The sequence below is a fragment of the Nelumbo nucifera genome, chromosome 1 (genome assembly GCF_055504915.1).
Source record: "Nelumbo nucifera cultivar China Antique chromosome 1, China Antique-T2T, whole genome shotgun sequence".
Taxonomy (NCBI): Eukaryota; Viridiplantae; Streptophyta; class Magnoliopsida; order Proteales; family Nelumbonaceae; genus Nelumbo; species Nelumbo nucifera.
The window spans coordinates 62,251,235-62,261,864 of record NC_142649.1 but is presented as its reverse complement, the minus strand read 5'-3'; the positions used below and the strand labels follow the sequence as shown (position 1 = coordinate 62,261,864).

Genomic DNA, 10,630 nt, shown 5'->3' with positions numbered 1-10,630 from the left:
TATTGGTATTGTCGCTGTATGCTTCCAATCGAAGTGAAGGGATTTCGATTTCGGCTAGGATGACAGCCTTCGTGCCATAGGTGAGGTTGAAGGGAGTTTCTCCGGTGGCGGTTTTCTCTGTAGTTTGGTATGCCCATAGAATGCTAGGCAGCTCATCCGCCCATAACCCTTTAGTTCGGTCTAGCCTGGCCTTTAGTCCGCGGAGAATAGCTCTGTTCGTGACTTCTGCCTGACCGTTTGCTTGTGGGTGCGGGACCGACGTGAAGTTCTGCCGGATTTCCATGTCTTGGCACCATTCCTGGAATTTTATGTCTTCGAACTGCTTGCCATTGTCGGAAATCAATATCCGAGGTAGTCCGAAGCAGCACACTATGCTCTTGCAAAAGAAGTTCTGGACGTTTCGAGTTGTGATTGTTACTAGAGGTTCAGCTTCAACCCACTTTGTGAAGTAATCTACCACCACTACTAGGAACTTCCTCCCACCCGTCGTTGGTGGGAATGGCCCGAGTAGATCGATGCCCCATTGTGCAAAGGGCCATGGGCTGGTGAGATACTTGAGGTCGGCGACGGGCTGGTGGTGAATATTGGCATGCTTCTGGCACTTATCGCATTTCCTGACTAACTCAACGGCGTCTTCTTTCATTGTTGGCCAATAGTACCCTTGTCGTAGTGCTTTTTGAGTGAGGGCCCTGCCCCCTAGGTGTCTGCCACACAGGCCTTCATGAATGTCGTGGAGTACAAGCTCGACTTTGGGAGGCCGCAAGTGGCGTAGGTAGGGAAGCGTGTAGGATCTTCGGTACAACCGTCCGTCTATTATGACGTATTTGGCTACCTGGCGGCGTTGCGGTCTGCGGGGAGGGTTCCATTTGCAGGAAGCTCACGAGTGGATCGATCCAGCTTGGCTCTGCTTGGGCGATAGGAGCGACCTCCTTTGCCCCCCCCCCCCCCCCCCCCCCCCGAGAATGCTAGGCCGAGGTAAGTCCTCTATGTACACAGTTCTCATGGTGTTGTCACTAGTGCTGGCTAACCGGGATAGGGCATCGACCTTAGCGTTCTCTGACCTCGGGATTTGTCTGATGAAGTGTGACTAAAAGTTAAGCAGAGCCTCCTTTACTTTTGCTAAGTAGAAGATCATAGTCGGTTTGCGGGCTTCGTATTCGCCTGTAACTTGGTTGACCATGAGCTGGGAGTCGCTGCAGATAACTATGTGTTTTGCTTTTACCTCATGTGCTAGGCTAGCCCGACTATCAATGCCTCGTATTCCGCCTCATTGTTGGATGCCGCGAACTCAAAGCGTAATGTGTATTTCAGTTTTGTGCCACTCGGGCTGTGAAGAACTACACCGGCTCCGCTGCCCTGCTGATTTGAGGAGCCATCTACGTGAAGGATCCGGGGCTCTTAATCCCAGTTCGCGCTTAGCCTAACCAGGGGAGATACCGAACTGGGTGCGACCTCATGGTGCTCGGACTCAACTGGCCTGGGAGCACCGAGCTCACTCGGACTAGGGGCCTCGTGCTCAACCGGGCTAGGGACCTCGTACTCACTGAGCTCGATGGCCCACTTCGTCAATCGACTAGAAACCTCGGGCCTGAGCAATACTTGCCTCAAGCATTTGTCGGTGAGGACGATATTGCTATGGGCTTGGAAGTACAGGCAGAGTTTGCGGGCCGCAATGACCAGCGCATAGGCCAATTTTTCTATTTCCGGATATCTCGTACCTGCTCCCTGTAGCACTTTACTGAACTGATCACTTCGTCACTTACTGAAAGATATAGTTTTAGGACATCGCCTTCTTTGGGCCGGGTCAAAAATGGGATACTGGCGAGGTATCTTTTGAGCTCGTCAAATGCGAGCTGGCATCCTGGGTTCCATTCGAACCCTTTGCTTTTCATTGCCTTGAAGAAGGGCAGGCAGCGGTCTGCTGATTTTGACATAAAACGACTCAGAGCAGCTATTCTGCCGTTCAACCTCTGAAACTCTTTTACTTTTCGGGGCGGTCTCATATCTAGGATGGCCTTTATTTTGTCTGGGTTGGCCTCAATACTGCGCCGGTTGATGATGTACCCTAGGAACTTACCCGAGGTGACACTGAAGACACACTTGTTTGGGTTTAGTTTCATACTAAATTGGCGCAGAATTTGAAAGACAGAATACAAATCTTGTATTAATTCATGCGAAAATTGTGTCTTGACAACCATGTCATCTACATAACATTCTATCTTTGTGCCAATTAAGGGTTGAAACAGCTTATTCACAAGCCTTTGAAAGGTTGCCCCAGCATTTTTCAGTCCGAAGGGCATAACCTTGTAGCAGTATAGGCCAAACTCGGTTATGAAGGTGGTTTTTTCCTCGTCGGTCGGGTTCATCCTGATTTGGTTGTAGCCCGGGTAGGCATCCAGGAAGCTTAACAACTCGTGTCCTGAGGTCACGTCCACTAGGCGGTCGATCCTGGGGAGGGGGAAGCAATCTTTCGGGCAAGCTCGATTCAAGTCGGTGTAGTCGATGCACATGCACCACTTGCCGTTTGCCTTCTTTACCAGAACGGGGTTGGCTACCCAGCTCGGGTAATGAACTTCCCTTATGAAGTTTGCTGCGAGGAGTTTCTCAATCTCCTCATCGACCGCCCTCCAGCGTTCTGGGGCTAGGTTGCGTTTCTTCTGTCTAATGGGCCTAACTACAGGGTTAGTATTGAGCTTGTGAGTTATAAGGTTGGGGTCTATGCCAGGCATTTATGCCGTGGACCAAGTTATAAGGTTGGGGTCTAAGTTATTGAGTAAGAAGCGTACTAGTTCGGATCGCAAGGGCTCCTCCAGGGAAGCACCGACCTGAAGTGATTGACTAGGTCCTCTACCGATACAGGGACGGGAACAATCTCCTCCGTGGGCGCAGCTCGCTCCTCATTCTGTTCCACAGGTCGCTCCAGCTCAAGGTCGCTGGTCACCTCGGCCTTTCCCTTGAGGGCGGCGACGTAGCACTTGAGGGACTCGAGCTGATCGCCCTGCACTACCCCAATGCCGAAGTCCGTGGGGAACTTCATGGCTAAATAGTAAGTGGACACTACAACCTTTAAAGCGTGGGTGATCGGCGACCTACTATGGCATTGTATGGGGAAGGGGTCACAACCACCAAGAAGTCATGCTTGAGTCTTACCGTGCTAGGCCACGTGCCGACTTCCACAGGTACTGTGACCTTTCCCAGGGGTCTGACTTCCTCTCCGCTGAAGCCGACCAGCGGGGTGTTCGCGGGCTTGAAGTCGCTCTCTCGGAATTGGAGTTTGTCAAATGCCGCTTTAAAAAGGATGTCTGCTAAACTGCTGGAGTCGACGAGTACGCGCCGGACTTCGAAGTCATTGATCTTTACCTTTATGACGAGTGCGTCGTCGTGGGGGTAGTGAACCCCGCGCATATCGTCCTCGGTGAAGAATATGGGGTCTTCCGTCCTCGGCCACTTTGGCGGAATTTGTTCTTCTTTGGCGGCCTCACGGGTTGATGCCCAAGCTGCTGCCGAGGTGCATCCTGCTACAATTGATCCTCCAACAAGTACATGGATCGTTCCCTGAACTGGCCTTTCCTCTAGGGGCTGCTTCTGTGACTGTTTTGTTAGCCGATTGCTAGATTCGGGGGCATCTCTGCTGTGCTTCTCCTGCCGACCTGTCTTATTATTATTATTATTATTATTATTATTGTTATTATTATTATTATTATTATTATTATTATTATTATTGTTATTGTTATTATTATTATTATTATTATTATTATTATTATTATTATTATTATTATTATTATTATTCTTAGGTACCCACGACGGATAAGTTCCTCTATCTCGTCACGGAGATTCTTACAATGTTCGGTGCTATGACCGTGGTCTCTATGAAAGCTGCAGTACAAATTCTTATTCCTCTCATTCGGGGACCTTTTAGACGAGGTGACCACTTCACGTACGGGGCGTCATTGATTGTCATCAGGATCTCAGCCCACTTTGCATTCAATGGTGTGTAGTCCGCCCGATCTGCCATGGGAGCTCGGAACGGCTAACTTGGCTTCGCCCCCTGAGCTGAGTCTTTCTTCCTCCTATCATCTTGGTTGGGAGGTTCGCCTTCCCTCTTCCTTTTTTCAAACCCGCCCTCAGTTCTTTGGTTGATCTCCTCCTCCGTTCTTATGAATTTGTCCGCGAGCTTGAGGAATTCAGCTATGGTCGCGGGCTGGTTGACCACCATGTGCCATTTGAACTCCTTGTGCGTCACACCCCTCTTGGCCACCGCGAGCTATACTGTGGGGTCTAGGCGCGGTATCTATAAGCATGTGTCATTGAACCGCTTGATATAGCCCCGGATGGACTATCCTTCCTTCTGGACTATCCCGAGGAGGCTCTCCTCGGTTCGGTGGCACCGCTTGCTGGTGACAAAGTGCGCGGTGAAGACTTGCACAAACTGGGTCCAGCTCCTTATCGACCCGGGGGCCAGATTCCTCTACCAGGTGTGGGCCACTCCCCTGAAGGTGGTAGTGAAGGCCACACACATGCAGGACTATCCTTCCTTCAGTGTTTCCGAGCTCAATGGGCCCGGACTGCTGGTGGTAGTCTGCGGCTAGGACACCGAATTGGTTCTCCGCAAGCGGGAGCCTGAACTTAGAGTGCCGAGGTGGTGCCGACTTGATTGGCTGGGAGGTTCCCGACCCGCCGGCGAGCTGCGAAGCGGGGGTAGTTAGTCTTTCCCTCCTGCCAAGGGATGAGGCCTGGCTTCTAGAGGGGTTCTGAGCCTGGGAAGCTTCCCCTCGGTGAAGGCGCCTGCCCTGAGGAGAGGGCTTGACTTGCTTGATAGTAGGGTGCCGAGGTGGGAGCTGCGGTTGGCTCTGAGGCAACTGGGGGAATTGTTGTTGGTAGTGGTACTGAGAAATGTGGTGTAGTACTTGCTGCTGATGGAGTTGGTATTGCTGAAACTGCTACATTTGGGCTTGCATGGCCCGCATGCATTGCATCAAGTCATCAAGCTGGTTCTGGCTGGTTGCCAGAGGGACAACGGTTGGTTCAGCGAAGGTTGCCTTGATAGAGGGGGGAAGGGGAACATTCACAGGCGCCACTGTTCATGGTGCATTTAGACTAGGGATTCCGTCTGCCGAGAGGGGGACGGTGAATTGTCCGATGCATACAGTGGCAGGCTGAGGGTGTTCCCCTATAGCATTCAGGTCGGCGTTACGTCTGTTACTACCGGAGGAAGCCATGAATGCTAAGTTTTCTTTGGAAGAGAGTTAAAGGTTAGGGGAGGCCTTTTGAAGTCCCCACAGATGGCGCCAAATGATGATGCACGATCCGGTCGGTCTTAGCTGCCGGTAACCCTGTCTCTGACGGAGCTGAAGATGCTTGAAACAATGAGGAAATAAGAGGTTTCCGGGGAGGAACCCGGTGGGAGTACTCCGAAGCTCAAGTTAGTACTCTTGAGAAGGCAAGGGAAAATAAGAGATTCTAAGACCAGAAGGTACAAAATATCACATACCTCTTTCTCTGGGGGAAGGTCTTTTATAACCACCTGGTGCACTCATTCCCAAGCTTCTGCCAGGTCAGGTATAACCGCCTCTGTGGGGGGGCAGACATAACCGCCACTATCCTCTCTGTCAGGGCCGTCTCTGCCACAAATGAGATGGCGGTAGCAGGTGGCCGTTACAGTGTGATTGTCATCTGTCAGTCAGGCGTGCAGCCTCAGAGTACGGACCTGTCAGGTACGATTTTACAGTTGCGCGACCTAGAGCCGAGGTGCCGAAGTGGTGCACGAGGTGGAGTCTTGAGTTCGGATGAGAGTATGGCCTACTGTCCCGAGGTGCCGGGGTGTGGCTCGGACTGACCCGAGGTGGGCTAGTCCGGGTTTTGCCCCTCATGGGTTTCCTTGTTAGCCTTGGGATTCTTAGGGAGAGCTCGGGTTTCACCTCCCAGGAAGTGTGGGTTCCTCTTGGGGAGCTTGGACCTCTTCTTGGGGAGCTCGGACCTCTTCTTGGGATATGGCCGATCTGGCATTCCTGCCAAGTCACCCCGGTTTCTTCCACGTGTCGTACAGCCAGAAGATCGGGCCAAATCTACTTCCATCAGTTTCCATTTAGCTTGAGCTATTTCCAAAATAGATTCTGATTAAAATAAAACATGTGATCCTGTCATTTTTTGCACATTAACCAGTTTTAATTAGCATCACACGAGCATTTCATATTTTCACTATGAGAGTGCAAAAGGTGCATAGAAGTGTTTTTCATAAAACAACTTATTTTCTTATTAATTATTTATTATGATCTATGAGAATATTTTCATGACCATACACTACGTACCCAGAAATACATGTTTCCTTATTTTGTTGCTGCGAATAATCCATAAAAAGCTAGTGTTCATAGGGAATTTTGTATACACACTTGCATTGAAAGACACCGTTGCCGTGTAATTGTATAAAGAGAATCAGGGTGAAATAGTCCAATAACTTTCTCAAGGTTCAAGCTGAGTGGGTTACACCTGCTTGAAGGACATCGCCACCTAGAAGCTGCCCTGATCAATTTTATTACGTACTATGTCTGTAGTGACATGCATGGTGTTGGTGTTGGTGTGGTGAGTGCCTGAACAGCCTCACCGTGAACACCTGAAAGGTGTCAAACACTAATCCATTTATTCCCACTATAAATTAATACCCAACCATTCCTCTCGCCGCTTCACCTTAATTCATCTCTTTCTCGTCTCAACAACTTGTCCACAATGGCCAAGTCTTCTCAGTTTTCTATTTGTCTTTGCCTTCTTGTATTGTGTCATGTTTGTTTAGCTCAGACGTCATGGCAGCGACAATGGCAAGGCCAGTCCCCAACACAGCGCCGGTCCAGGGGCAGAGAACAAAACAGGTGCCGGGTTGAGAACTTGGACGCCCTCGAACCTACTCGCCGGAGAGAGGCCGAGGCTGGTTTCGTTGAGGAATGGGACGAAAACAACAACCAATTTCAGTGTGCGGGTGTTGCTGCTTCTCGTGTTACTATCCAACCCAGGGGCCTCTCTTTGCCCTCGTATTACAATGCACACAGGCTCATATATATTGTTGAAGGCAAGCTATCTTCATCTCTTCCTGCTGATCTAAAACCGTGCATCTTCATTCGTTACTATATATTCCAGTTTCGAATCCATACATGCATGTGCTGTGACTGATGAGCCTCTGATCCATGCACAGGGAAGGGAGTTTTAGGGTTATCCATTCCTGGTTGCCCCGAAACATTTCAATCCTTCCAGCAATCTCAACAATCCGAAGAAGAAGAAGAAGAAGAAGAAGAAAACAGAAGCCGGAGATTCCAGGATCAGCATCAGAAGATCAGATTCGTGAAACAAGGAGACATCATTGCTGTGTCAGACGGGGTTGCACATTGGATGTATAACAATGGCGATGCACCCCTTGTTGCTGTTAGCATCTTTGACATTGCCAACAGCTTCAACCAGCTTGATGATAGAAAAAGAGTAAAAATTCTAACTCATTCATTCAACCTTATGATAATAAATTGGTTGCTTATTCATCCAAAATAAATAAATAAAAAAAAGCAGAATCATATCATTTGCTTACAATTGACCATTTGATGTGTATGTTTAGCAATTTTACCTTGCTGGTAACTCGCAACAACAACAACGTGGTGAATCCTTCTCCAGGCGTGAGAAGGCTGGGCAGCAGAGCTCTTCACAAGAACAAAGACAACAACAAAAAGGAGGCAAGTCGTCATACCAACATGATCAGAAGGCCAGACAAGAGAACTCTGCTAACATCTTCAGCGGTTTTGACACTGAAACGTTGGCCCAAGCTTTCGGTGTAAGCACGGAGACGGCAAGAAAGCTACAAGGTGAAAATGATCAGAGGGGAGGAATTGTTAATGTTGAGAAAGAGCTTCGGATGATTATGCCAACTTCTAGCGAAGAGGACGAAGAATATGAACAGAAACAACAAATGGGTGCAAATGGTGTAGAGGAGGCGATTTGCAACATGAGATTTAGACAGAACATTGAAAAACCGAAGCATGCTGATTTCTACAGTCCATATGGAGGACGCGTCACCATCCTCAATAGTCAAAACCTCCCAATTCTCCAGACCCTCCAACTCAGTGCTGAGAGAGGAACTCTCTACCAGGTTACAATAAACTTCTCCCTCTCTCTTTCTCATTACTGATCACTCTATCGTATGTGTTTGTTTTTCTTCTTCTTAATTAGTTGTATTAATTAATTGTTGAATTGTGGCCTCGATAATTTACACAGAATGCTATGTTGACCCCTCACTGGAACATCAATGCACACGAAATCATCTATGTTCTTAGTGGAGATGCTCGGGTTCAAGTTGTTGATAACTCTGGACAAACAGTCTACAATGGCCAGCTTCGTCGTGATCAACTCTTGATCCTTCCACAGAACTTTGCCATAGCTATACAAGCTGGAGAGAATGGCTTCGAATGGGTATCATTCAAGACTAGTGATAATGCAATGGTAAGCACTCTTGCCGGGAGAAATTCAGTCATTCGTGCCATGCCTGAAGAGGTGCTCACCAACTCATACCAGATTTCCAGAGAGGAAGGTATGAGGTTGAAGTTCAATAGACAGGAAGCACGGGTCTTGTCTTCAAGGTCTAGTTCGGCTAATTTGATGTGAAATAAGAGTCCAACTAAAGTCGGGTAGGTTAGCCTGTGCGTGAGCTTTGTGTTAAGATCGATCCATAATAAATAAAGTACAAATCGGCACGTTTCAGTCAATGCAACTCAATCAACACAAAAAACCATCCAAATCGGCCGGTCTCGTAAATCATCTAATCAAATATAAGCTTAATTCCCTCATTGCCACCCCCTCTGCCCTGCTCGCCAATTTAATATATGATCACTACGAGGTGCATCCTGTAAGCAAGTGGAGAAAGCAAAGAGTGTTACACTTCCTTTTGTGCCGGATTGCCCTCTTAATTATGACCTTGCCCTCTCAAATAGCACAAGTTAAGGTTTTAAGGGCTTATTATCTTTTTACTGTTAAGAAGTAAATAATTAAGTGAATGCCAAATGCAGCATATATAAATACCTTTAATTTGTTTCTGTTTGTCCGTTCTTAATCCTTTGTTGTTCTTGCTTAGGCTTCTAGTTGTATGTTCCTATTGTTGGTATTACTACACTGAGTTTTGTTCAATGACGTTTAATTAGTCTTTGGACTTAATAAAACCAATTTTAAGTGTTGAAATTGATTTTTTTTTGGATTATTTAATCGAGCTAAGTCGAGTCGAGTTTTAATTCAATTGAGTTTTTAGTTTCATATTTGAACTCGAGTCAGTTATAAATAAATTCTAATTAAAAATTATAAATACATTAATATTTAAAATATTATAAATAAAAAATATATTAGAAAACATGATTATGTATTAAAATTATAAATAAATTAATATTGTGAAATATTATTAATAAGAATAAAATATGAAAGTTTGTTGGAACAATGGAAGTGTGGTGTGAGAAGAGAAAATAGGATATAGAATGAAGAGAAGAAGAGAGGAATATAATATGAAGGTTTGGGGTTTTATTTTGTTCAATTCATAGTTTCTTGAGCTCTCTTACAAAAATGTTTCAGATTATAAGATATATAAAGGAGTATTATTTTTACAGTTTATACCTTTCAATTCTTAAGTTTGAAGACAACCCATTTAATACAAAAGACAAAATATAAAAAAAAAAATTACAAAATTACTACTTACTTTTCAACAGAGACAATCTGCTTTCTATCCTCAATACCCCCTAAATGATTCAGATTTTGAGAATAAGCTTTATCTGTAACACCACCAGTTTCTTGAACTTGTGATGAGGAAGAACATTAAATGGCCCAAAACCTGTGACAGAGTAGGTTCCATGGTTCCTTGTTGGAAGAGGATGTTCCTCGTGGAACTTGAGGATGCGATAAAGGAACAAGAATGAACAGATTTGATATCTCAAAACACTGAATTGGGCTTGTCTGTTCATTTCAAAAATTAAAGAAAAGGGTAGTTTGGGCATTTAGAAATTTTAAAACAACCAGATGAGAATCTTTTTCGAAGTTAAGTTCAAGGGGTGTTTGTCGCGAAAAAAAGTACCCGGATCTTGTCACTGACCCCATAGTACAAGGGGTTTTTGTAATTTATCGTTTTTTATAAGTAAAAATGTAAATTTGCATTCAATGTGAGATTTTGTTAAGAAAGGCATATATTTTATTTTATTTTTGATAGTTAAGCAGAAAAAAAATTATTAAAAGAGACGAGAGGGATATAAGAAAAGAGAAACAAACCAAAAAGGACAAAGTAGGAATGAGAGAGATTGCTTTCCTAGTCTTCTTCTTCCCCGAGATTCTTCTTCTCTCTCTATCTCCCTCTCCTTCTGAGATTTTTATTCGTCGTTTCTCAAAGCTTTCCTCACCCGACTTTCTCCTCCCAGAAAAAAAAGACCGCATGCTTGGGTGATCTTTACACTTCGATCTACACACTCTTTCATGGCTATTGAGATTGTCCATTGCCCCTCTTCTTCCTCTCCCCTTTCTTGAGTGCTAGAACTCTCAGGTGAGGATGCACTTCTCAACTCAGGTACAGAAGGCTCATCTGGCGAAGACTTGTTCGAGAAACTTCTACTAAAGCCTCCAACTCTCCATT

The 10,630-nt window shown here is 46.0% G+C and overlaps 1 protein-coding gene across 1 annotated transcript; it reads left to right on the top strand.

Moving 5' to 3' along the window:
• The first annotated feature begins 6,684 nt into the window (after positions 1 to 6,684).
• Positions 6,685 to 8,735, top strand: LOC104594449 (11S globulin seed storage protein Ana o 2.0101-like). Its single transcript, XM_010254725.2, has 4 exons — positions 6,685 to 7,060; positions 7,184 to 7,464; positions 7,595 to 8,122; positions 8,248 to 8,735. Exons 1-4 carry the CDS (start codon positions 6,724 to 6,726, stop codon positions 8,632 to 8,634), a joined length of 1,533 nt encoding a protein of 510 aa, XP_010253027.2. The 5' UTR covers positions 6,685 to 6,723; the 3' UTR covers positions 8,635 to 8,735.
• Positions 8,736 to 10,630: the final 1,895 nt, after the last annotated feature.